Source organism: Musa acuminata, chromosome BXJ2-11 (assembly GCF_036884655.1).
Source record: "Musa acuminata AAA Group cultivar baxijiao chromosome BXJ2-11, Cavendish_Baxijiao_AAA, whole genome shotgun sequence".
NCBI lineage: Eukaryota > Viridiplantae > Streptophyta > Magnoliopsida > Zingiberales > Musaceae > Musa > Musa acuminata.
The window spans coordinates 23,138,001-23,164,208 of NC_088348.1; the positions used below are offsets into that span (position 1 = coordinate 23,138,001).

General features: G+C 41.3%; 5 protein-coding genes across 9 annotated transcripts; 3 read left to right on the forward strand and 2 right to left on the reverse strand.

Moving 5' to 3' along the window:
• The first annotated feature begins 1,661 nt into the window (after positions 1 to 1,661).
• On the forward strand, positions 1,662 to 6,847 carry LOC135626360 (uncharacterized). Its single transcript, XM_065131589.1, has 8 exons — positions 1,662 to 2,202; positions 4,462 to 4,495; positions 4,707 to 4,934; positions 5,161 to 5,250; positions 6,162 to 6,227; positions 6,315 to 6,406; positions 6,536 to 6,583; positions 6,653 to 6,847. Exons 1-8 carry the CDS (start codon positions 1,862 to 1,864, stop codon positions 6,756 to 6,758), a joined length of 1,005 nt encoding a protein of 334 aa, XP_064987661.1. The 5' UTR covers positions 1,662 to 1,861; the 3' UTR covers positions 6,759 to 6,847.
• A 3,417-nt stretch (positions 6,848 to 10,264) lies between these two features.
• On the reverse strand, positions 10,265 to 10,914 carry LOC135627469 (ubiquitin-ribosomal protein eS31 fusion protein-like). Its single transcript, XM_065133580.1, has one exon. It carries the CDS (start codon positions 10,857 to 10,859, stop codon positions 10,386 to 10,388), a length of 474 nt encoding a protein of 157 aa, XP_064989652.1. The 5' UTR covers positions 10,860 to 10,914; the 3' UTR covers positions 10,265 to 10,385.
• Positions 10,915 to 11,591: 677 nt separating this feature from the next.
• LOC135627290 (probable beta-D-xylosidase 2) lies at positions 11,592 to 14,592 on the forward strand. Its single transcript, XM_065133337.1, has 7 exons — positions 11,592 to 12,066; positions 12,141 to 12,446; positions 12,533 to 12,702; positions 12,789 to 12,889; positions 12,973 to 13,323; positions 13,400 to 13,810; positions 13,882 to 14,592. The coding sequence occupies exons 1-7, from the start codon at positions 11,608 to 11,610 to the stop codon at positions 14,502 to 14,504; spliced, it is 2,421 nt and encodes an 806-aa protein (XP_064989409.1). The 5' UTR covers positions 11,592 to 11,607; the 3' UTR covers positions 14,505 to 14,592.
• Positions 14,593 to 15,700: 1,108 nt separating this feature from the next.
• On the forward strand, positions 15,701 to 18,775 carry LOC135626363 (uncharacterized). 5 transcript variants are annotated; one of them, XM_065131594.1, is made up of 7 exons: positions 15,701 to 15,976; positions 16,130 to 16,185; positions 16,317 to 16,350; positions 16,425 to 16,532; positions 16,665 to 18,080; positions 18,276 to 18,321; positions 18,412 to 18,775. In XM_065131594.1, exons 5-7 carry the CDS (start codon positions 16,775 to 16,777, stop codon positions 18,632 to 18,634), a joined length of 1,575 nt encoding a protein of 524 aa, XP_064987666.1. In that variant the 5' UTR covers positions 15,701 to 15,976; positions 16,130 to 16,185; positions 16,317 to 16,350; positions 16,425 to 16,532; positions 16,665 to 16,774; the 3' UTR covers positions 18,635 to 18,775. The 5 variants fall into 5 exon arrangements, with proteins under 5 accessions (XP_064987666.1, XP_064987667.1, XP_064987665.1 ...); XM_065131595.1 differs by having other exon boundaries at positions 16,425 to 16,527; XM_065131593.1 differs by having other exon boundaries at positions 16,317 to 16,527.
• A 750-nt stretch (positions 18,776 to 19,525) lies between these two features.
• On the reverse strand, positions 19,526 to 24,447 carry LOC103971430 (syntaxin-81). The gene is made up of 8 exons (XM_009385447.3): positions 24,339 to 24,447; positions 23,305 to 23,456; positions 22,876 to 22,959; positions 22,663 to 22,767; positions 22,155 to 22,304; positions 21,156 to 21,407; positions 20,910 to 21,041; positions 19,526 to 19,843 (listed from the first exon to the last, which is right to left on the reverse strand). The coding sequence occupies exons 2-8, from the start codon at positions 23,380 to 23,382 to the stop codon at positions 19,700 to 19,702; spliced, it is 945 nt and encodes a 314-aa protein (XP_009383722.2). The 5' UTR covers positions 23,383 to 23,456; positions 24,339 to 24,447; the 3' UTR covers positions 19,526 to 19,699.
• Between the last annotated feature and the right edge of the window lie 1,761 nt (positions 24,448 to 26,208).

Sequence of the window (26,208 nt, forward strand, 5' to 3'; positions counted from 1 at the left end):
CTCTTGACCGTGCACATTGTGATATCTCTGTAGCTATGGAGATAATCACAAGCTTTGTTTGATACCTAAAGAGACCAATAATTGTGATTGTGCAGGGCGAATATGATGTGATGATATCAATAAATATATAACGATATATCTAACGTAGCTATGGAGATAATCACAAGCTTTGCTTGATACCTAAAGAGAGCAATAATTGTGATTGTGCAGGGCGAATATGATGTGATGATATCAATAAATGTATAACGATATCTAACGGATGATTAAGTGAAAAGTATAATAAATAAATAAATAAAAACAAGATTTTCATGTAGTTTTAATCAATAATGGCATCCTAAAATACAATGAAGATCGTTCATTTGTGATGCATGCGATGGTGGAGGAGGAAGATGATAATATATAATATTGCGGTTGGGTTCGAGTATTGGTCAATCAACTTGAGGTTGCCAAGAAGAAGTTGGGTGATACACTCAGATTGGGGCCAGTGTGGCGGTACTGACCGATGACCAGGATTGAATAATCTTAGCATTTAGTAGTGTGGCATCTTCTACTTTGGAATCCCAGCAGCTCTCACCTATTCCTTGAGCATGGAAAGGTGCAGAACATGACACCAGCAAGAGGTGGAGTTATGGATCTGTCTTTATGCATCATGATCATGGAAAGCCACCAAAGACAACATTTTGTTTTGATTGATTGGCCAACTCTTTGTTATGTTTCTTTCTAATAATTATGTTAGAAAATATTCATGCGCGCCTTATATTACTAAAAATATTCCGACATTATATGTTAAAAAAATTTATGCATGATCTTAATAGTTTAAACTTTTGGATCATATTTAGTGTATGTTCAATTTTGTTCATGACTTTGGAAACATTGTGATAGAACTATATGTTTAAACTATATGCATGAACTTTCGAATCCCTAAAGATTATTCCGAATTTGAATAATTGATGCTAAAAGAATCACTAATATGTGATGAATTTTCTTGCTAAAAATTCACAAGGGAAGACATAGACCAAACAAAACAGGAGAAGCTGCAAAGAAAAATCCTGGTGCAGCGTTTACCTACACCACCAGTTTTGCTGTGGACTTTTTCTCACAAGCTGACAATTCTGTGACCGGTCAGCTAAGTGGATTTTTTCTGCTCTCTCTCTCTCTCTCTCTCTCTCTCTCTCTCTCTCTCTCTCTTATATTTCTATCTGATCATCCCCTGTCTCACCTTGAATCGCATTAAATGAAACAAGCCTTCCTTTTGCTCAATAAGAACAACAATATCAAAATCTGGAAGAAACACAGATTTTAATGTTACTGTGAAGAACTTGCAGCGATTTAATCTTCTTTGTTTCACTTTTAACTCAACTTGCAGCTCTTCAGGTTTATTTTGTCAGCAAATTCTTTACAAACTTTAATCTGTGCAGGAATTTTGTCCAACAAACAGATCTCAGCTCAGATGATGAGTTGATGGGATGGAAGAAGCTCAAAATTGGTCCTTTTTACCACACAATCAATCAATCATCCATGCATGTAAAAGAAGAAGCTCATGGTTTATGGTCAAGATGGACTGTCATTGTAAGCGACAGCAACTCGTGCGTCGAATTCCTTCCTCGGTCGTCATTGCAATGGAAAGCACGTGGTGGTGTGCACAGCAAAATGAGCCAACCATCCTCAGCGATTGTTTCCGAGGCCAACCACACAGTCCAAACTACCAGGCTTCCCACAAGAAGCCGCGGCCTTATCCCAAGCTCTTTAAGCTTGACTCGGAACGCGCAGGGATGAGCTGAGAAGACAGAGAGAGCGAGCGAGCGAGCGAGAGAGGAAGGGAGAGGGAGCGCCACCGTATCCTCTCCATCCAAGGCCGTCCATGGCCTTCTTCACCCACTGGTACGACCTCCTCTGCCTCACCATGCTAGCCGGCGCTGTCCTTGTCTCCCTGTGGGGGATCCTCCGCGGGGAAGACCGCAGCAAAAGCGGGGACGACGAGGAGGCCGACCGAGCCAAGTACGGCGGCCTGTTGGCCAACGGCGACGGCGACGAAAGGGCATCAAGCACGGTGCGTAGCGAGCAGCTATGGATGAGTCGGTGGCGCGCGCTGCATCCCGCCTGCCTCCTCGCGCTCAGGCTGGTCGCTGCCCTCACCATGGCCGGCGTCCTCCTGTGGGACCTGCGGACGTATGATTGGAGCATCATGCTGTATTATACCGAGTAGGTAACTGTAAGCCTCCAATTCTTCTGTCGATCCATCGTCATGCTTTCCAAGATTACCTGCTCGGTCTGCTATCATGCAGATCTATAAGAAGAACAAACTTGAGCGCAGTAACTAATAGAAATAGAGAGTATTGGATCAGCTCAGCTTTCTTGGCTGAGGATACAATCCAAGCCTTCAGGTTACAATGGTCAGTAGGAGTACTTCATCGAAGAAACATCAGTGATCAGTTGCAGAACGCATCTCGTCGATCCCTGTGGCCTTGTGATGAGTGTTCAGCCGCCTACGAATCCTTCGCCTTCATTCAATGCTGATGAAGACTGATGTAGCTGATAGATGATGATGAGGATGATTGACGAGAGAGGAGGACGCGGGGGAGGAGGTAGATGCGAAACATTAATTAGACTTGATGATATTGATGCTGAGTCACGCGTCTTCTCTCGACCAATAGGCAATAGCTTTGTTGTTCGTTTTCATTGTTATTTCTCCAATTGCCCGCCTCACTGGTAATTTTAGGTATAACATACAGAAAAAAGAAGAAGAAGACGAAGAAAATGATAGTTGCAAGTAATCATATCGAACTCGACGAATAGATTTTTTGACTGTCGAGCGCTGTGTATCCCATGGCGATTGCCTGAGCCTTTCGCCCGCGGGTACCTGAACGGGGTTGATAGATGATTGGCAAGAAGTGATGGGGCCCGCAGTAAAGCCCGGACTGTGGGAGGGTTTCGTGGCGGGTTCGCTTGCCTGTTCGCTTGCTTCCAGTAGAAACATTAGCGCAAGAGGGGGACCACCTTTTTGTGCCGACTCGGACCGCCCCTGTCATCGCTTGTGGCGGTGGGGTTCGGCTGCTGGCTGGCGGTGGCAATGGGCCCACCTTTTTGTGCCGACTCGGACCGCCCCTGTCATCGCTTGTGGCGGTGGGGTTCGGTTGCTGGCTGGCGGTGGCAATGCCACCGCCAGCCTGTGGCATGACCGTCGCCGTCCCCGCCGGGGCGTCAGCGGCCTTGATCTCGAGCCTTGGATCCCCTCTGATCCGCGGATCCGTGAGACTAGCGCTGGAAGAAGGACAACCCGTTCTGGCTCCTCGGCCTCCGAGCTCTCGCCCTCTCGATCTAATGCTGGGTTGTTCTTCTCGACGGCGCCTTCGCGTTCTAGTCCTACACTCGGTTAGCGCTTCAAAACGGATTCTTGGCATCGAAATGTTCGGATCGCTCCTGGTATACTTCCTTGTAATCTCGTGTGCTCGATTAAAATTTCCGAAGATTAGTTTTTACTTGCTGAATCTAGAGTGGATTGGACATAGGAGGTTTTAGTTCTTAGCGAATCTGTGGCTTCAGACACATGTTCGGATTAATTAGAAAGGTAAAGGTTCTATCATCCTGGAGCAGCAGATGGAATTCCTTGGTGGAGGTTCTTAGTCATACGGCAGCTTAGGGGAAAATATCTCTGATAGAAGATCACCATGATTGCTTGTGTTGGAAATGCCTCTTCTTAGTTAGTCTGCTCTATATGTCCAATGGTATTTCAAGAACACTGTAATCAAGATGGTGATATATTAATGGGTCAAGTTCGGTTTTCAACTAGCCATAGATGAGGCTTTTCTTATTGCCGAGTTATTACTTTCTTGATATAAACATTAATTATTTCACATGCAATTAGATGATCAGGGTCCATAATCCGACTCCCCATCAAGTAAAAGGTATTTTCTTCAAGTTCCATAGACAGAGAACAGAAGACACAGCAAACCTATTGATTCGTCTGTTAGTTCTTGAGTGCATCCATCGAAGGAGTCTTGTATGTGCATTCAGCAAACACTTGTTCTTGAACAACTATGACCTGAGATAAATTTATTCCACCATGTATTCGATACATGAACTTGTTTGGTTACCTCTGGTTTATTTTAGGTTCAGCTTGTTAGTCATGAGCTAATCAGGTGTATAGATAGATCTAATGGTTCTATTGTTTTCTCTGTTCTATGAACCTATAGATATATCTTTTTAATATTACCTGTTCTTATTTTTATACCTAATAAATGCTGCAGTTAAGCTAAAATAACCTGTTTTACTTATGTATTAATTACATTATAAGGAGTGAGAAAGTGAAATATGAAGAGGGGCCATTCAGTTTCTCGTTGAATTTACATTTAAATGGTCAATAAATCTATGTGTTGTCAGAGAACCAGAAAAACACTATCTTATATGCTTGTCCTCTAAATCAGTCACTGACTGTATGTAGTTTCTGTGATTGATCTGCAGGTGGACCTTTTCATTAGTGATCATTTATTTTCTGGTATGTTCCAATGCTCTACTTTTGTGATCTTTGTAGCATTTGTTTTTCCTTTTCTTTTTTTTTTTCTCTAGAAGTTTGGTGAAAACCCCCCTATTTGTTAGTCTCTTTCTTGGAATACCCAGATACTTACAACTCATCATGATCAGATATCTCTGACAATTTATTTAATCTCGTGACTTACTCATTTATTATAAAACTTGCCTCCATACAGATTGCTACCTGTATGTCTGCTCATGGTTGCTGGATTTATGCAAAGCACGCCAAGGAAAATGATGAGGCAAATGCATTCTTTAAAAGAGATTTTGGAGAAGATTTACATGCAACTTTGACTGGAACTAACAGAAACAGAAAAGCTAGCAAATCACACAGCTTCTGTGAGCATGATGACAAGGAACAAAAGTTTGGATTTTGGGGTTACCTTATGCAAATTGCTTATCAGGTGAGCTTCTCCAGCTTCAAGCTATCACTTTGTATCATAAGGAACCAGAGCACTGTCTTCTCTTGTTTTGATGATTTTCCTATTTTCTTACAAATTATATTCTTGTGTTCATTTTGAAGGAACTTGTTTACTTCTTTCTCTTAAGCCTTGCCAATATACAAAAACATTTGATAACTTTTAATCTTGTTGAATTTTATTAGTGAAGCTCTTCCATTCACTTGAACAGACTAGTGCAGGTGCTGTTGCATTGACGGACATTGTCTTTTGGGGCCTTCTAGTACCATTTCTTTCGGTTGAGCATTTCAAACTAGACTTGGTGCGTGCTCTCTACTTGTATAATATTTCCAAGGAAAATCTTCTTCCAGGTCTTGTTTCTTTTTAAAATGTATTAGTTTTGTGTAGCTTTTGAAATATGTAGAAATAAGTTTTCACTGAAAGTTACATGCTTTTTATTTATGTGTAGCTATAGCAATTTCTTTAGTTATCAGTCTTTTTGTACTCGGAGATAATAATGTGATGGATAATAAATTTTGTGTCATCATATACAGACGAGTGCCACGATCTTTATGTTCACAATCATTGCCTGTTCGAAGGGATATATCACTCGCAAATCTCTTATTTATGTTTACATTAATCTCTTCGTAGATAGTAAACCGGTGACATGTGGGTAGTACTAAGGGAAAAGCCTTTTAGTGAATATAGGTGTTAGAATCAGGTTCTAGCTTTCGGTGTTAGCTACAAAATGTGGGATAAGACTTGAATAAATAAGTGAAAGAGAAGAAAAGAACTTGAGAAAAATATTTTTTGATAATTATGCAGAATCAAGACCATTTATCTGTATGTTATCAACAAATATCAATACCCCAAAGTATGGCATGTTTGAATATAGGAGTTGATTGTAGCTACTAGCTAGAGCAAAGAGGAGTTAAATCGGAGGTCAGTTTATGAAGCCTCAAGGTATTGTGTTTCTTCCTAAAAAAAACGATGTTGTAAGCTGTGCCAAGTCTAATATCATTGGATTGCACAAAATGAAAATAAAGCAAGAGTTTCGTGAAGGACAGGCAGTTGAAATACCACGATAATTACTTTTATTATATTGGTGGATGCAATGATACTTTTTCTTCCATTATTTGGTTTCTTTAGTTTCTAGAAAGATTTCATTGATTCCCAGACTTTTTTATAAGCTATTCAATGCTAACCTTTTCTCTGTTTATCTTGCTTCGGCAGCTCATGGGGTGCATGCACTCCCTTAACTTTGTATTTCTTCTCCTCGATACTGCTCTAAACAGTCTGGTATGTTGCATACTCATAAGATGCTGATCACGTAAATCCAACTTTCTGTATTCAGAGTTAAAACAAAATGATTTATGCTTCTTCCAGCCTTTCCCGTGGTTCCGGATGGCATATTTTGTCCTTTGGAGCTGTATCTATGTAATTTTTCAGTGGATCCTGCATGCACGTGGTTTTTCATGGTGAGCTTGTTATTTTGTGAATGTGTTTTATTACATAAGAGTATAAAGCCAACAAATAATCAATAATGATGGTATTTCTAATGTATCTGTAGTCATTGTATAATTTCATAATGGTGAATGTTTCTTCAGGTGGCCCTACCGTTTTCTCGAGCTCTCAACTCCTTGGGCTCCACTTTGGTTAGTGTTATATTTTCTCAGTTTTCTTCCATCTATTAGTACTATTGTGATGACTAAACCAACTTGCAGGTACTTCTGCCTGGCATTGCTCCATGTCCCATGCTATGGTGTGTATAGTCTACTTGTGACAGCCAAAAACACATTGTTTCCAAAAATTTTTCATACGAGGCCCTGAGACTCACAGTTATACATGTAAATTCTGATTCTTCTTGAAGTAATCGATTGAAGAAGATGTTAATAATGATGCCATTAGTTATTTGATCACTCAGCTTCTATGTTGTTGAGACTTGAGAAGCAGCACTAGGGCAGTTTTAACAGCGCCGTATATATAAGCTATCTTGTTGTGGCTGAACTTTCATACTGTGATATGACGAGCATGTGGAAATTCTCATGTGACATCAAAGGCTCCTCATTCATAACTAGTTCATTGACTTTTTGTAAAGCTTTCACCTGATGCTTTTATTGGTTGAGCTGGATGCTTAATGCTACTATGGATTATCATGTGATCAGCTCATCTTGACCAGTATGATAGGAAAAGAGCAAGAAAAATGTTTATCCAATCATGCAGGATTGTTTTCTGATTGTGTTCATGAGAAGCATGTTTTATGTTTTTGAGTCTGGAATTGAGCTCCTCAGTTGCTTGCTGACCTTAGTTTTCTGTGTTTTTCTTCTTTTTCACGTTGGTTGGCCTTTAAAAGAGCTGAAAAACTAAGTCAACCTAAATATCTCAAGTGTTGGAGATTGCCTGAACCACACATGTATGAGCTTGTAAATTTTGCATTGTGTGTTTGTGTTTTTTCCGTATAAACACACATTAAGGAGCCAATTATCTGTTTAACAACAAAAATTATCAGATTTATCATCTTGTGTTGATCATTAGGACACTTGAAGCAGGGGGGCATTGGTGACGATACAGACAGTTCATCCTCCCCTTGCATGATTTAGATTATTACGATTCTGATATAATGAGCAAATTTTTTCTTTTGGCTGATACAAATAAGTTTGCATATATGAGTCATCCTCAGATCTTATATTAAGGAGACATTATGAATTAAATCTTTTTTTCATACATCTTGGAATCTTGAAAAAAAAGAATTGCCATTCACCGGATATTAAACACCAATTTGGGAAGGGAAGTTGGAAAATTATAATGCTTTTACTATTTGTAAGTTCATTCTGATAGTGAAATAATATATTTTTATATAATAAAAATAATATTTATCAGATCCATTTACACAAGATTAAGGACTTAAAATTTCATCAGACATTTTTCTTTAGAAAAAAAAAACAGTATTTATTTGTGCCACACCGTAGGCTAATTAGGGAGTATCGTATGTAGTTAAATCTCATTCTAATCTCTAAGACTTAAAAAATTTATATTAAAATTTCTATAAGTATAGGTTAATTATGGATTATCCCATGTAGTTAAACCTTTTTAGCATTCTGATGAAGACTTAAAAAATTTATATTGAAATTTCTATAACTATGAAAGTGAAATATAGGTTCATTCACAGGGGCCGTGGGTGGCTATTGTGGATGAATTGCATTTGCGTCGACATCAACGCAACAACCAAGTGGTGACGAGTGATCCTTTCGCTATTCTACATTTACGTCGATGTCGACATAGTTGTCGAGCGATGATGGGCCACACGACATTTGCATTGACATCAATATAAATGTAGAGCGACATCGCTTTACATCGTGCCACTCGATGCAGTGAGTGGTTCTTTCGTCACTCGATAAATGCATCGACGCCAACGTAGTGATAACCCTTTCACTGCTCTGCATCTACGTCGGCATCAACATAGTTATTGTGCAACGAAATGACCACTCACTATGTCGACGTCAATGCAATTGCCAAGCAATGAAAGGACCATCACTACGTTGACGTTGACACAATTATCGAGCGATGAAAGGGCCACTCGACATATGCATCGGTGTCGACACGGATACAGAGCAACACTACTCTACATCTGTGTCGACACCGATGCAGATGCTAAGCAACCCTTTCGCCACTCAACAACTGCGTCGATGAGTGGCCCTTTCGTTGCTCAACAATTACGTCGATGCCAATGCAGTGAGCGACCCTTTCTCCGCTCTGTATATACGTTAACATCGACGCAGTTATCGAGTGACGAAAGGGTTGCTCAACATCTACATTGATGACCCTTTCGCGCACTTGATAACTGCATTGACACCAACGTAAATGCAGAGCAATGAAAGAGTCACTCACTACATTAGCATTGACGCAGTTGCCAAGCGACGAAAGGGTCGCTTAACATCTGTATTGACGTCACTCTACATCTATGTCGGTGTTGATGCAAATGCCGAGCGTCGACAATTGTGTTAACGTCGACATAGTGACTCTCACCTCTCGTCATTGATCTCCTCGTCCATAATAGTCATCCGCGGCTTTCAATAACGTTGTCATCCGTCACCACCAACGACAATGATTAAAATTATCTTTTTACTTATTATTTTTATGTTTTCGTCACCGGATAAATGGATATAGATATTTTACTTACACAACTATAAAATTTTCAATATAAATTTTAATATTATTTTTATGCAAGGAGGTCTAATTATAAAGTATATAATCTATAATTAGCCCGCATCACACACTGTAAGTCTAAAGAATTCGGGTTCGATCTGACTCTATCACTCACCTGATCCAACCATCCAACTTGTTGAACCATCTTGGGCGCCCAACCACGGAAATAAGACCTAATAATGCCCGTGACTTCAAACACCATGACAAGAAAATGACTAATGTTCTTCCAACAAAGAAAACGACAACAAAACACAAACAAGAAAAAGACTAGTGTTTTTCAAACAAAGAAAACAACGACAACAAAACATTAAAAAATATATATATCAGATAGTTAAAATCTGTAAAAACTTTGATAATTTATCACAACTAATTAACATCAAAAACCTTAATTCTGTAAAAGAGATAACCTCCCAAAAGTTGCCATTTTTCCTACCATATTCACCACAACTGGTAAAAGAGAAAACCTAAAGCAAAACATGTTCTTAGTCACAGGCACAGACAACAAATACCACATAACAGATTGGGAACTTTATAAAAGTCCGACAGAGAGAGACATACAGCACTGAGCCATAGAAGTGTAGAACTGACTGAAAAGTTCCATTATATATAGTATGTAGAAGTAACACAAACAGTTACTGAATCTCACCCTCGAAATTGCAAGGCATCTCAAGTTTTCAGTGAGCAATGCATTCTTGGTTGGTTAATCAATGCTTGAAGATTCTGTTCAGCTAAACAAATCTTGTATTTCCTTTTGACACCTCCAATCGGAATACAGAAATGGCAAAAAGAAAGATACACTGCTAATTTTCCTCGAGCAGCACTCTGGAAAACATATTCTAGGCTCTAGTGTGTTAATGATTTTAAGGCCATCTGAAAAAGAATTGCCATATCCAAATAGCAGTGACCTTCATAAGCAAACCGTCGATGATAATAGCAAAACGATTTGTGGTTGCAGAGAAAGATTAAAGTAAGCCACCAGAACACAAACAATGCCCGATTCGAATTCAAAGATCAAATTTTTCTTAGTTACCTATGTCCCAGCTGTAACAAAATACTATGAAAGATTGAGGCCAGGAAATGAGCGGAAACCAATGTCAAAACACTGCACAAAACCAATATGTGCTACTAAATTCTTCATCCCAAAAAAGAGACATTTTTACTAGCATTTATCCATCTAAACATCCAAGTTTCGAAGATCTCACCATCTTCATCATCCGCGGCAATAGGAAGGATCTTCTTTGGAGATACTAATCAGTCGGCTTGGGCCTTAGTGTAGACATATGTGAGGCCGCACTTGCCGCAGTAGTGGCGGTCGAAGTGGTTGGCCATGAATGTGCCCGCGCCACACTCGGCGTTGGGGCACTCCTTGCGGAGGCGGCTGACCTTGCCGGTGGCGTCGTCGACCTTGTAGAACTGGAGGACGGCGAGCTTGACCTTCTTTTTCTTGTGCTTGATCTTCTTGGGCTTGGTGTAGGTCTTCTTCTTGCGCTTCTTGGCGCCGCCGCGGAGGCGGAGCACCAGGTGGAGGGTAGACTCCTTCTGGATGTTATAGTCGGCGAGGGTGCGGCCGTCCTCCAGCTGCTTCCCGGCGAAGATGAGGCGCTGCTGGTCCGGCGGGATGCCCTCCTTGTCCTGGATCTTCGCCTTCACGTTGTCGATCGTGTCCGACGACTCCACCTCAAGGGTGATCGTCTTCCCCGTCAAAGTCTTCACGAAGATCTGCATACTCACGGCGGCCCCGCTGCTTCTAGGGTTAGGGTTCCGTATCGAGAGAGGCGGCGACGAGGGTCGTGGTCGGCTTCGTCGTGAGAGACGATATTTATAGGGTCTAGGCGTCGAAGCGGTGTCCTGTTTCGCAGAAAGATTCCCGCTTAGACTCGTCCACCTAATCACGCTCCCGCATCTTGCCACGGTGTCGGCATAAAATGGTCCGGTTCGGTTTCTCGGTCGGTCCGAACGGGGTTTAATAGCTACGCGTAATATGATGACCCACCGCTTCGAGGAGTCGCTGCCAAACAACACAGGCAGATGATTAATATGTTCCATGGATACTTAGTTAAGAAGGATAAATGAGAATCCATATTTGACATTCGTTTGGAACGAGTTTAAGTTAACATCTACATTAATCCCCTTTATAAGTGGCGGTAGAGCATTGATATATAATAAAGTTATTGTCTATATATAACCAATTGATATACGTTAATCATCATTATTATTGAAATTAATCTTCTCTTTCCAATGTATAAGATATAACAGATGAGAATCCCCATAGGCTAATTTCTTGGGTAACAAATTAACCTCATGCATCTTATCTCCATCAAGCAAGCTGTTTCGTGTCGTCTTCGTAACTGCGCCATCGCTACCTCATCCAACCGATGCCATCATATACTCCATCTTCTCGTTCATAAGCCTCTTTAACCAAGCGAGAAGACACAACATGGATTCCTACCACTTCTCTTCCTTCTTTCTGTGCATGATAACTGGTTTCCTCGTCCTCATCCCTCCTTATTTCTCCACAACCCTTGCTTCTGCGGCTGCCGCCACACCACAGCATGCCTCCGAGCCCGGCGCGATCGAGACCGGCGGCAAGAACTACAGCAAAGTGTGCGACGCCGCGAGGTTCGAGGCGCTAGGCCTGCGGAAGGACGACTTCGCCTACTGCGACTCCTCGCTTCCCTACCCTGCCAGGGTAAAGGATCTCGTTGGCAGGATGACACTGGCCGAGAAGATACTCCAGCTCGGAGACCGGGCCCAGGGCGTCGGCCGCATCGGGCTGCCCAAGTACGGCTGGTGGTCAGAAGCGCTTCATGGCATCGCCGTCACCGGCCACGCTACCTACTTCGGCGATGTGGTTCCCGCAGCGACCAGCTTTCCCAACGTCATCCTCGCCGCTGCATCCTTTAACGAGTCGCTGTGGAAGAAGATCGGACAGGTAGCTGTGCATCTCACCTTTTGCATGCTCTACTTCTGCACCATCGCCGCTAAGATCGATTTCATTGGTTGCAGGCTGTTTCCACAGAAGGAAGAGCCATGTACAACTTAGGCCATACCGGGCTGAACTTTTGGAGCCCAAACGTAAACGTCGTAAGGGATCCACGGTGGGGAAGAGTTCTGGAGACACCAGGAGAGGATCCTTTTGTCGTCGGCCGCTACGCTGTAAATTTCGTGAGGGGCATGCAGGATGTCGAGGGGACTGAGAACGTACAGGACTTGGACTCGAGGCCTTTGAAGGTTTCCACATGCTGCAAGCACTACGCTGCCTATGATCTCGACAACTGGTTTGGTGTCTCTCGCCTCCACTTTGATGCCAGGGTAGGGTATCTATCATCTTGCACTAGATTAGCAACGTTCTGAGTGATCTCTGTGATGTCTGGTTCTAATGATCTCACCTGTTTAAGGTGACTGAGCAAGACATGGTGGAGACGTTCGTTCGGCCATTTGAGATGTGCGTCAAGGAAGGTGATGCGAGCAGCATCATGTGTTCCTACAATCGCGTTAATGGCGTTCCAGCATGTGCAGATGCCAAGCTCCTTTCTCAGACATTAAGAAATGATTGGCAACTTCATGGGTAAGAACGAATAAGATAGATACTTGTTTTTGTTGCCTTCTCGAGTGAATCTAATGTATCTCTATATATCCCTGTAAACTCTTCAGCTACATTGTCTCCGACTGTGACTCAGTTGAGGTGATGCATGAGCGACTCAAATGGCTCGGTGATACTGCAGAGGATGCTGTCGGTCAAGCCATGAAAGCCGGCAAGTTCAAACCCCTCCCTCTCTCTTTCTCTCTATGTATATACATAATATATGTTCTCTGAACAAAAGCTATTGTATTGTAGGACTGGATTTGGATTGTGGGCTTGGGAATCTGAACTACTACGAGAACTACACCTTGTCGGCAGTTGCTCAAGGCAAAGTGAGGGAGAGCGACATCGACAATGCTCTGAAGAACCTCTACATGGTCCTGATGAGGGCTGGATTTTTCGATAACATAGAGGCTTATGAGAACCTAGGACTGAATGATATTTGCACAAAAGAACACATCCATTTGGCTGCAGATGCCGCAAGGCAAGCCATCGTCCTCCTGAAGAACAATCTAACACTACCTCTGGACCCCAAGAAGCACAAAGATGTCGTTTTGGTTGGCCCTCATGCCAAAGCCACCAAAGCCATGATCGGCAACTACGAAGGTAAATTCATCAAACACTTTAGCCATCCACCACGGTCAACGAGATCTCAGGTGTTTGATCTGGTTCACCGTTGCAGGTATACCGTGTCGATACGTCTCGCCATTGGATTCCATTGCCAAGGATGTCAGAGTGGACTACCATGAGGGCTGTGACGTCCATTGCCGAAGCAGCCGCTCCATCCGCCCTGCCGTGGAAGCTGCAAAGAAGGCCGAGGCGACCATCATAGTCGCAGGGTTGGGCCTCGAGGTGGAGAGGGAGGAACTGGATCGGAATGATCTCCTCCTCCCTGGTTTCCAGACTGAGCTCATCAACCGAGTGGCGGAGGCCTCTGCAGGTCCTGTCGTTTTGGTGATCATGGCGGGCGGCTGCGTCGATGTATCCTTTGCCCAGAACAATCCCAAGATTGGCGCCATTCTCTGGGCTGGATACCCTGGTCAAGAAGGAGGTCAAGCCATTGCTGATGTGATATTTGGGCGTCACAATCCCGGTATCTCTGTCTCTGTGTGTGTGATGACAAGCTTCATCCAATTTTAAGCTTCATGCAATTTGGTTTTACAGGAGGAAGACTGCCATTGACATGGTACAAGAATGAGTACGTAGATGCACTGCCCATGACATCCATGCAACTGCGACCAAATGATCAGTTGGGCTACCCTGGTAGAACCTACAAGTTCTTTAATGGCACTTCCCTCTACCCATTCGGCCATGGAATGAGCTACACCCAGTTTAGCTACAGCAGGAAGAACGATTCCGGTATCTTCCTCCCCATCAAGGTGGACAACCATCACCTGTGCAAGCTGCCCTCCGACAAGGCTAATGCCACAGTGGATTCTCATTGTCCATCGATAAGCGTCGACGCGTTGGGGTGCAAGGAAGAGATGAGCTTCGAGGTGGACGTGACCAACGTCGGCAAGGTCGACGGAGACGATGTCGTGCTGGTCTACTCGAAGCCCCCGAAAGGAGTTGCAGACGCGCCACTGAAGCAACTGGTGGCGTTCCAGAGAGTGTATGTCGAGTCCGGGAAGACGAGCAGTGTGAAGTTTAGCCTAAATGCCTGCAAGGCGTTGAACTTGGTGGAGAAGACGGCATATGTTGTTCTGCACTCCGGCGAGCATGCCATCGTGGTAGGAGATGGTGACTCAGCTGTCTCCTTCCCGGTCGAGATTGAGCTCCAGCTTTAGCTAACATTTGAGCGTGTTTGATTAGATTGTGGTTTGGATTTGTTTGATGGGAGGCTCAGAGATTTAGATTTCTCTTATGAGGATTATCAACCTATTGTTGAATGGGATGACTTCGATTATTCTACCTTTGTGCGTGCTTTAATTGAACAGATCGAATGCCGAGAATGATTATTGTCTGCTTAGAATGCAGAATGCAAACGCATCTTAAGTAGCTAAAATTGAACTGAAATTTGTTTATATGCAGAATTTGATATGAATCAAATCTCTCATTCTTCGTCATCTTTTTCTGTAAAGGCTTCAATCCATCGTCATCTGGAGAAATGGCATGCCTTTCTTCCCCTATAAATCTCATCTTTTCCGTAAAGACTTCAGTCCATCGTCATCCTGAGCGGAAAGGGGTTACCTTTACTACCTCGTTCTTATCACTGACGCAGCCCTTTTCCTCTTGTCGTGTCATCTGCAAATCTTTCAGAGGTTTATGCATACTTCTTCGCAATTGCTAATGCATAACCAAATCGCACTCGTTAGATTTTCATCTAATGCGGATCTGATGAGCTCATTCTAAAGTGAAATGGATATGGATGGAGATAAATAGCGGCTTGGGAGCAAAAGGACATGAGCACAAGAAATAGTCAATCCAAGCATCTTTTGGATGAACAAAATTTTGACTTCCTGTTGACTGCATCATAGAAAGTGTTTGTAAAAGAAAGAAAGAAGCACCGAATTGGATGCTTCCTTTGGACAATAATATAACAAGGCAAAAGAAGCCTTAGTACAATGATGAAAATTTTCATTTGTGATTTATATCATTCTATTTATATGAGTAAAAATTATGAATATTGACCTTTTATTGTTTAAAAGTCAACTTACAAAACAAACTATTGTTACCTCCCACAAATAAATAAGAAAATTGTGATGATGTATGGTGAGAAGTACTTGAAAGAATATTGTGATTAGCCATATTGCATGGCTTCTTTTAATGGAAGACATAAAAAGGAAAAAAAAGAAAAGAAAAGCAAGAGAGGAGTACCAGTGGGCAGAAGAAATGACAGAGAAATAAAAAGAGATCTGATAGATTCCTTGGGAGGTGGAGAACAGTGTCACCATTCTTTTCCTGCCCCACTCTTGTCACATCCTGGTTTTTGAGTTATTATATGCTATGGTTTTCCCAGTGGTTTCACCTTTGCTCTGGTTTGGTCTGTGTATGCTTTAAGCTTTATGACACCCTTTCTTTTCTTTTCCTCCATCTCCAGCCTTCTCCTCCTCTACAAAACACTCTCCCCACCTCAGTTTGGCCCTCCCTCATCTCCCTTTCCATAATGCCCTCTTCAACCCCATTTTCTTGTAGAGATCAGCTAGAAAAAGAGAAAAGAATAATTCTGCTCTTCCAAATACCCTAATGGCTGGAGGTGTTTTAGCTAAGAGCTGCTTCTTCACCATCCTTCTTGGACTCCACACTGTTTGCTCTTCAGGTCAGTGCCCCTCCTCTCTTCCATCATCTTCAAATTCCAGTGCTTTAGTACAAGGCATCATATGCAGCCAGTTGAGCTGCTCATTAGCCATAGCTGACAGTCTCTAACAATTTCAAGTGTAGATGAGACTGAAAAATATTAATTGGTATACAGATTTTTCCCTCTTGGTTGCAAGAATGTGTGTGCCCTAGTAAGGAAGGAGAAGAAAGGTACCATTTGTAAGATTGCTAGCATAAGCGGCTCATCATTAGCCATAGTTGAGAGTCTCTGAGAGTTTAAAGTGCAGATTAACACTGAAAATTAACTAATGTTGCATAGATTATTCCCCTTTTGGATCCAGGAATATATGTGGACAGTTTGGAAGGAGAAGAAAGGTGCCATTTTTAAGATTGATTGCATAAGCTGCTCATTAGCCATAGCTGACTGTGTGTGAGAATTTCATGTGTAGATGAACACTGAAAAACAACTGTCATCGAACAGATTCTTATTCTTTATGGGCCCAAGAATATATGTGTGTGGACTGGTTAGAAAGGGGAAGAAAGGCATCATTTGTAAGGTTACATGCACATCTATTTCCATTATTTAGACCATTGTCCTTGTCATTGATTGGTTCTTCTTTTTCCTTTTGATTTGTGAAGAAATGTTTGATCCTGATGAACCATACGTTGTCCCTGTTCTTGTCCTTCAGGAACCTTGGTGGGGTTCTCCTATGATGCAAGGGAAGAGAGCACTGCCCCTTGGTCGACCAAAGGGGCACTGTTTAAGATACTCGTGGCAAACAAGGGAGACTACATCTCCATGCATCTTTGTGTAAACCAATTCGAAGAGAAGAAACTACTCAAATTGAAAGTCACAGCAAGCTCATGGCTTAAAACTCATATCTTAGGGGCTCTCCCAAAGCTGAACATCGATAGCATTATGGTAAGCATCAGTGGACACCATTCACTCCTTTCCACCTTGGCCTCAATCAATGCTTCTCGCAAGACCTTTGGTGTTGAGAGTAGTATGAGGATCTCAGTCATGTTCTCCCTCTCAAACCTCAAGACCTTGCACAGGACACATCCTAAGACCCTTCACAGGCTGATGCATATTTTGAAGAATTTGGAGTCTCCTATAGTAGTAGAAGCTCTCGTAGATGGAGAGCAGAGCTCAGGAGAGGACTTTGTTCAATCGACTATCGAGAGGGCTTTCTCTGCTTGCACTGATTTGGCTTACCTTGATGTCCCTATCATTCTAATTGTGAGAAGCTCTGTAACCCCTAGTGAAGTTGAAATAGGTAAATTTTTTGATACAGTGATGAAGATCTTCAAGAATGATTCTGTGCGAAGAAGGATTGTCGGGCTATTCATTGGCATATCGCATCTTAGGCAACATGGACAGAAGACATTAGATTGGCAAGAGCAACTGTTCCCTCCCTTGCATAGAGAACTCCTGAACCATGGCCGAGAACTTGTCACTGCACCCAAAGTGACACTCCATGATACCTTAAATCCCATAACAAATCCTTTCACATCACCGATTACAATCCCTTCCACAAACCCAACACCTGCAGTAGTCACTGTACCTTCCACCAATCCGATCACAGTTTTCCCCACAAATCCAACCATGTCACCGGTCACCATTCCACCTATGAATCCAGTAAGCACACCAATCACAGTCCCTGCAACAAATCCTTTCCTAACTCCAGCAACGACACCGGTAGTGCCTGTGACAAATCCTACTACAACACCAGTAACATACCCTATGAACCCTCCTATGACCAACCCTGTAAGTACCTATCCATTTACACCACCGGTGAGTACACCTTCTATAACACCACCAGTCACTGTGCCAAGCACAGTCCCCATCACACCAGCAGTAACAGGGCAGACATGGTGTGTGGCCAAGACCGGAACCACGGATGCCGCACTCCAGCTTGCACTGGATTATGCTTGTGGAATTGGAGGTGCGGACTGCACAGCAATTCAGTCAACAGGAAGCTGCTTCAATCCAGATAGCCTTCAGGCTCATGCTTCATATGCCTTTAACAGCTACTATCAGAAGAATCCTGTGGGAACAAGCTGTGATTTTGGAGGAACAGCCATGCTGGTCACTGTTAATCCAAGTAAGACTTATTTTCGATTTCATTATAGTATCATAGAGATGTAGTTGAAAAACTATGACATGTAAAAGGTCAGCTAACTTGATAGAACAGTAATTACTGGTTTAAGGTAATTAAAGTAGTGTAAATTGATAGAAAGATCAGCCAACCTTATTTCTTATGGAAGTGGCTAATGCAGTCATATAAATATCTTGGCAGGCTCAGCAACTTGCATTTATCCATCATCATCATCATCGTCATCAAGGTATAGACTCAACTTTTAGATTATGTTCTTCATCTTTAGAGTTACGAATCCTGGCTCACCATGATCGATGCATCTTCATTTAATGTGCAGTTCTATTCCTAGTTACAATCCTGCATCCAGCAGCTCAGGTTCAACCCCAGGTTCAGGTTCAGGTTCATCTGTGCTGAATGCGAACAACCCCGCTGGCTCCAATTCCGTATTTGGTTCAAACAACCCAACAGGCACTGTCAGCAGTGCACTCTGTCTAACTGTTACTTGGACCTTCTTACTGGTTTTGCTTACGGTAACCTGTATCAGTCACACCATCGTGTAGATTTCTAGTTTCAGCCCTTCAGTAGCTGCTGTATGCATATGTCTGATCGAAGCTTAGAGATCAGTTAGGAAGTTCATTGTGCATAGGAACTGAGTAGTTCATTATGACTTAAAAATAGTACTTGTTGATTTGTTTGGATTCTGTATAGCATTTCACTTCCAAGTAAGCCTGGAGAACATGTCCAATCTCAAAATGGTAAGGAATTGCAGTAGTGGAGCATGGCATGGAACCTACAGATTCAAATCCAAGTTTAGTGTATTGCATTATCTCTCTGATCACCGAATGGGAGAGACAAAACAAGTTTAATTTAGTTCTCTAATTTCGTGGGCCTTTTCACCGGTGGAAACATATCAAGGTTTAGCTGAGCTATTACCAGATGCTTCTCCATGTAGGGCAAGGAGTATCTAAAACCACAAACCCGAGCTTTCTCTGAGAATGTAAAATGAAGGGAAAGAGAAAAAGAAAAAGATTCAGAAAACAGGGGATTTAGGAACTGAGATGACTGCATGAATGCAACCAAAAATGTTAATATGCTAACTTTCTTAGAAAATTCTCCATCCATCAAAAATCCAATGCATTTCAGTTTAATAGAACCTGCGGCATGTTTCCAGGTGTTCTTATAGCCTAAAGCATAAGAGCCTTCTTAATGCATCCAAAGCACAAAGAAGAAGTAGCAACTGCAGCAAAAGTTCCAGCAGCTTTGTGTCAATAAATTGGATGAAGACCTATGACTATGGCGAGGCGATTTAACACCATGAGTCTTACTTTTTGGAAGAACTTTGAGAGAGTTATCGAGTTTTGTACAAATGACGAGCCATAAATCTCATCTTCTTTTTTTTTTTTCGTTATTGAGTTTTGTACAAAACAATGTTTTTAAACGAGCCAGAAACATACAACTAACTGTTTATTTATAATTTTTAATAAGATAGTTTTAAGTTTCATTTTACCTTTCACATTGTCAACGTCACTTGTCTCATCTCGTCTAATTACATTAGAGATCTCTTCAATTTCAGAAGCCGCTTGACCACCATAAGAAATGGAACAAAGTTAGAACACTCGTATGTCTCAGCTGTACCAGTCCAGAAAGAGAATGGAGAACGTGAGGACAAATAAGAAAAGAAGAAGAAAAGTTCGGCTGCTGCTGTTGCGCTTGATGGCCTGAGACAGTTCCTTGTTACCTTGCTCCACATTGTTTGTAGCTTCAACTGCCTAAGAACCACAGACAAAAAGGGTCAGAGTTGACTTTGAATGGATGGAACAACAGAATCAAAAAACAAGATATACACGTATGCAAGAACAGTTGACTATGATGATGACAAGGTTGCAGTGTGTATCTCTATCATCGGGAAAAAACTCTGCTTGTATGTATGTATGTCATCATATTGTACTCATGTTGCTAAAAAGCACTGGCAATTTTAAGATTTTGTCCAAGATTTTGCCAGTTTTATGGGTTAAAAAAACAAGCCAGTGATCTCTCTCCAAGTCCTCCCCTCGATTGCATAAAGTTACTTGTTTCTCTAAACACTATTCCTCAAAAAGATGAGCTGCTCATCCTCTCTCATATGGTCATTCCTAGGTGAATGATGCCGGTGGCATTAAACATCTAGCAACCTTTTGATATCGACAACCACGAGACATAATTCAGTGTGAATCAGTTTGTCTCCAAGAACCCACTATCCAATTCATCCAATTGGCTCCAATCCCATAATTAGTTGGCCAATCTGAGAAATTGCTTCCAGTTTTCTACAACTTGCACCAAGAAGCTCCACAAAGCTTCAGTGCTATACAATTCCCCATGAAATAGGTTATCTGACCATCCGCATGAGGTTGATCAGCTGAAGTGAATATTCAGCATAGCTACCCAAAGGTTACCTTCAGCATGGCTACCCCAACAATGCTATTTTACATTGCTTATATGGCTGACAGACAGTAGTGCATTTATATTTACTCCAGCTTTCGAAATAACAAACTTATGGCCGGCGTTCAACAAAATTTTGTCATGCTACATGCTAAATGACATGTGTCTTGACAACCAAACAAAATCAGGAAATATACACAGCAGTTATTATGCGAAAACATGATAAAATTTAAAAATAAGAAGCTCACAGGAAGCAGTTTTTTTTTATTTCCAGGATCAACACATGTAAAACACACATCCAGTTGAAACAAGTACCAGAACTGATAAAAGTATATAGGCAGTCATCCTAATTGTTAGCTAACCATCAGAGTCAAAAGCATATTGAAAAGTCTAACCATATATAAAATGTATACAGACCTGTTCATACAGATGTTCAATCTGTTCCGCCTGTTGTAGAACATGAGTTGACATGAGATGACTCAATACTGATATCTCTACCGTCTTAGTCTCTGCTTCTTGTACAGCATCAAGGAGGCTGCTCAATTCCACCTGATCAATGAAGATTAAAAATAGAATTAACATATACCAAAACATGTTTCAGGGCACCCCCCAGAGCTATTGGTACAGTAAAATTAGTGTTGCTTCTGCATATAGATTGGTTACTTGAAGAGCTCGTGTTTCGTCATCCAAAAGTTGATCTTGCACTCTCAAGGCCGTTGAGGTTGGCTCCTGTCCTCCAAGCTCAGGAAGAGAGGATGCAGAGGGTTCAGACAGTTGTTCTGAAGAAGTTGAGTGGATAACTCTGTTAATCTTCCTTCTTGGCATAGCTCTGTTGAGAGCCTCCTGAGAACGTATAGATCTGAGCCGGTCAAACTGAACACTGACAGAATGGAGCCGCTCACTGAGAATTAAAACCTGCAGCAAGGATGATGATTAGGGAAAGATTATCATGATTTAGAGAATATGACAAAAGAACATAACGAATGTTAAGATAGCCCTGCCTTACAGAAAAGAAATCAGAATCTGGTACAAAAAAGTTTCTCAAAATAAATTGAAATGAAAGCTTTGGATCGTAAAGTCATACTATATCATTATGAGTTGCTCAAGTTTTTCAGAAATAAAAATAAAATATAAGTACCTTAAAGATCCTTAATAAAATAACCTTTGAGTCAGTTGTCAGTAACAAATCAAGAGATATTTAGCTACAATAGCTCAATAAGACATTAATAAAGATTAGATACTCTCACATATTTTTAAGAGCAATTTTATAGCTTCATTTTCTTCATTGTTCTATCATTTCAGATAATGTAAGAGAGAGACCACACTAATGTGGGAAAGTTCAGAAAATCAAAGTGTTGGATGAAAATAAATGGTGGACCTAGATGATAAAGCCTATGGAACCAAGATGAGCTTTTCTGCATTATTACACAAGATCAGGTTACATAAGTGTCGGCAACAACAATAATTTTAACCATAAAAAGTGAGCACATGGATAACAGAAATAGCACAGAATTGGGATGCAAATAGGTAAAATTGAGTACTAGATTAGAAAATAGAGGAACCGAAGAATAGAGACAATAAGCCACAATCCTAGACACTCTTTTCATATCACACCACTACATAAGTATTCTATCCAAACAACAGTAAGTTCATAGTTCATACCACACCATGCTTGTGAGCCACTACATCTGCATTGATATTATCATCCCTTCTGTGAAGCCACGATTTTGTGTTTGTACTCTTCTCTTCAGTGCATATCATATTCTGAAGGATATTTATCTGGTCCCTGCAAGATTTTACAAAAATAACAACCTGAAAAGGAAAAACTTATCAAGAAAAAGAAAATGTTACAATAAGCACAAAACATAGTGCATGCACCACAAATACACAGAGAATAGAAAATAATAAAAGAGAAATGAGCTGATTTAACAGTGGCCTTGAGAAGACTGTTCCGATGAGAAAAAACCTATTCAGCAAAGCGGTCCACAATTCAAGAAGAATTATTTTCCAGACTCATGAGCATTAACAACAAATTGTGATGCATCCTTCTCAGTTTATTTCTCCCTTACGCCCTTCTTTTATAGATAATATATGTCATTTTAATTACGAAGAAAGCTAAAATGGTCATAGTTAGTAAAAATGGATAGAAAATGAAGTCACGATAACTCACTTCATGTTCAATGTTGTCTCTCTCTTGTTCAGTGATTCGGTGCATATCCACATAATCTTTCCGATGCTTAATGATAAAGCATTCCAGTTCTGAAATACTTTCAAGCTAAAAACAAGAAAAATGTCAAAGTTTCCATCGATCATAAAGGTTTCATATAATAAAGGTTTCAGAGCAGAAACCAAACAAGGAAAGAGACTCAGCAGTTTCACATACCGTCTTGAGTGCCGCTTTTGTGAAAGGAGATTTCTCTACGGGCTTATGCAAGATGAAAGATGCCAAGACTGCAGCCAATTTAGACTGCCAAATACAATAAGCAATCAAAAGCAGATTTGTCAAAAATGAGGTGCTTCCTAAATCTCATGTGATTATATAAGCACCTAATATTATTATAACAGCTATTGATTTATCTAAAATTATTCCAAATGCAACAAAGTATAAAACTCTGAAACAGAATCACTTGAAAAAACAGTGTTGCTGAAACAGTATTTGAGTCTAAGATGATGTGTGCATAATTACCAAGAAGCAACCATTTCCAACGTGTTATAAGGAGAAAATCTTCCATTAATATTTAAACTAAAGCTGTGAACTCCAATGCATTAACAGAAAGCATGAACCCGAGATGTTTTGGAACTATTGACCTACCTCATTATACCCAAGAGATGGAGCAGTAGCACGGATAGCATCCTTGAAATCTTCTGTTCTATCCCTACTTTTGGCCATTGCATAACCATCTAATGGCCGATGTAAAGAACGATGCTTTTCCTAACCAGTGTTTTAAACTTTCTTTGCATTTGCTGCAAGAAATAAAAGGACTCTTTAAGAGTCAATCACGAATGAAGACTTAGGTAACGCACAAAAACTCCACATAATATTATATATAGTATACTCAACAACAGTATTGTGGTGCTAGGCGCCAAGGTTCCAAAAGCCTGAGGCACTAGGCGCTTACTTGCCCAAGTGCAATGAGACCCTTGTCAATATACAAATTATTAAAAAAAACATAATTAAAGAGAGAGAGAGAGAGAGAGAGAGAGAGAGAGAGAGAGAGAGAGAGATTAAGATAAAAATTAGACAAAATACATGAACTTCATATCATTTTATATTCAATATATCACCGCTAAAATTTCCAATTTCATTCATTCAACCATTTATAAGGCATGAAAGTAGTGCATCGTTCAAATCTAACAACAAAAATAACAAAGCCGAAGAATATCAACATAAGGATTGTCCAAGAATAATTAACAAAAGTTGACTATTATTAACAATAATTAATATTATTATTAAAGGAAGCGAGATGGGGGCGGTCGGTGATTGAAAGAAGCAGACAAAGGAACGCCATCGGGGGCAGATGGAGGGAGGGCTGTCGGAGGAAGAGCAGAGAGAGAGAGGGGGGTGGGGCGGGGTGGAGGGGGAGGGGGAGGGTAGCTGTCGGGAGGCGGCGGCTCTGCCGGAAGAAGCAAAGGGCGGCGACAGGGGACGACGTCCCTGCTGGGAAGAAGCATAGAGCAGCGCCTGAGAGGAAGGAGATGGGGGAGGAGGAGGAGGATACGGGGGACGGGGGCTGGCTGCATCTTACTCTAGCCTTGAATCCACTGCTTTAAGAGAGAGAGAGAGAGAGAGAGAGAGAGAGAGAGAGAGAGAGAGAGAGAGAGAGAGAGAGAGAGAGAGAGAGGCACCGTCGGGAGGCGCAGCACCGACCGTCTTTGCACGCGCAGGAGGAGGATCGCCGATCGATCCGCTCGGAGTAGGGTTCGGCGGCGTTGAGGGGGAGAGAGAGAGATATAGGGGGAGTGGGGGACAAGTCATCTGGCTGGGTTGAACCGGATCAATCAATTAATTCGATCCATCTCGAGCTCGATGAAAGTCGATTTCGGCCAATCGACCGCCTCGGCCACCCAGCGTCTGGGCTCGCCCACGTGACGGCCGCATGATTACTCTATATTGAATAAGTGATTTCACCGTGATGTACAATTAACAGGTAAATTAAATTAATTCGACTCGGAACCGGTTTAGATACGTCGTGTTGTCCATCTCGATCCAATCGAGCCAGGTTTGACTTTAAGCCGAACCGAGCCAGAAAGAGCGGAGAGGGGGCAATTAGCAAATAGACGTGTGCTTTCAACCCAAGAAATTGATTTACCCAACCATTAATATGATGATGGTATGTATCGATACATCTGATTTGATCCGTCACGGTAGCATTTGATTGATGAAACTTATATCGTCATTTTTTCGATCTACCGTATAATCTCGATTGCTTAAAAATGTTCGTCACATTAATTATATATATATATATATATATATATATATATATATATATATATATATATATATATATCTTCGTATTATCTTTCTTTTGTATATATATATATATATATATATGTACAAAAATCTAATTTTGACTCAAATAATTAATAAGTAAAAGATTAAAAAAAGAAAAAACCCAAAAGCACTTTGTACGCTATCCTAAACTGATAAGATCCTAAAGTCTTATCGTAGGCTCTGATACCAAATGATAAGACCCTAAAGTCTTATCGTAGGCTCTGATACTAATTGATAAGACCATAAAGTCTTATCGTCGAAGAAAGAGGAGAAATGAGGAAGTCTTATCGTTGAAGAAAGGGGAGAAATGAGGATGATAATGATCACTTCGAGGGGATCGGCCTCCTTGATCACTTCGAGGGGATCGACCCTCCTTGATCACTTCGAGGGGATCGGCCTCCTAGGGTTTGTCAAGAGACAGAATAGTATTTTTCATAGATTACTGAAAAGAAGCAGTTACATTCCTATTTATAGAGTTCCACCCAGAGTCCATCAGGACTTGAACTCTAATAATAAATAAATATTAAATAAACCTCTACTTGATTATAACTGAACCAAACCGACTCAATAAACAACTAGACTAAACAAACTCAATAAACATTATTCAAAAGCTCAGAAAAAGGGTCCTAACAGTTCCTCCCTCTTCAAATCAGCCTTGTCCTCAAGGCTGAGCAGCATTAATCTCGGGGAGGTTCTCTTTCAGCACTTTAGCCATAGACTATCTGCAATGCATCACAACCCGTTGATCAAGTAAGTATGGTCTCCACTTTTTGACAGTGTAAGCAATAGGTCGATCTTTCAATGTAGTAATCGTTGCAAGAAATTCCTGGCCTTTGCTATCATAAGTTAAAATCCATCCATTAGCTTCGAATATATCACAACCTTCAATGTGGTGGGCTAATTGGGCTGTAACTTTCCTGTCCATAAAATTATTAGTGCTATCTGTATCAATCAAAATAGTGACAGGTTGATGCTTCAAAGTTCCTCCAATTTTTATAGTTTCTGGGTTAGCATAACTAGCCAATGCATGCACTGTATGTGTGATGTCTTCAATATCTTCATCAGTTTTCATACCTTTATGATTGGAGTCCAACTCTTTTACTTATGGTTCTTCTCTAATTGGCTCAATCATCAGAAGTTGCCCTTGTTTACATCGGTGCTTCATACTCCACTTTTCATCATAGTATAAACCCTTTGCTGATCTTTCCTTAAGTTCTTCTTGGG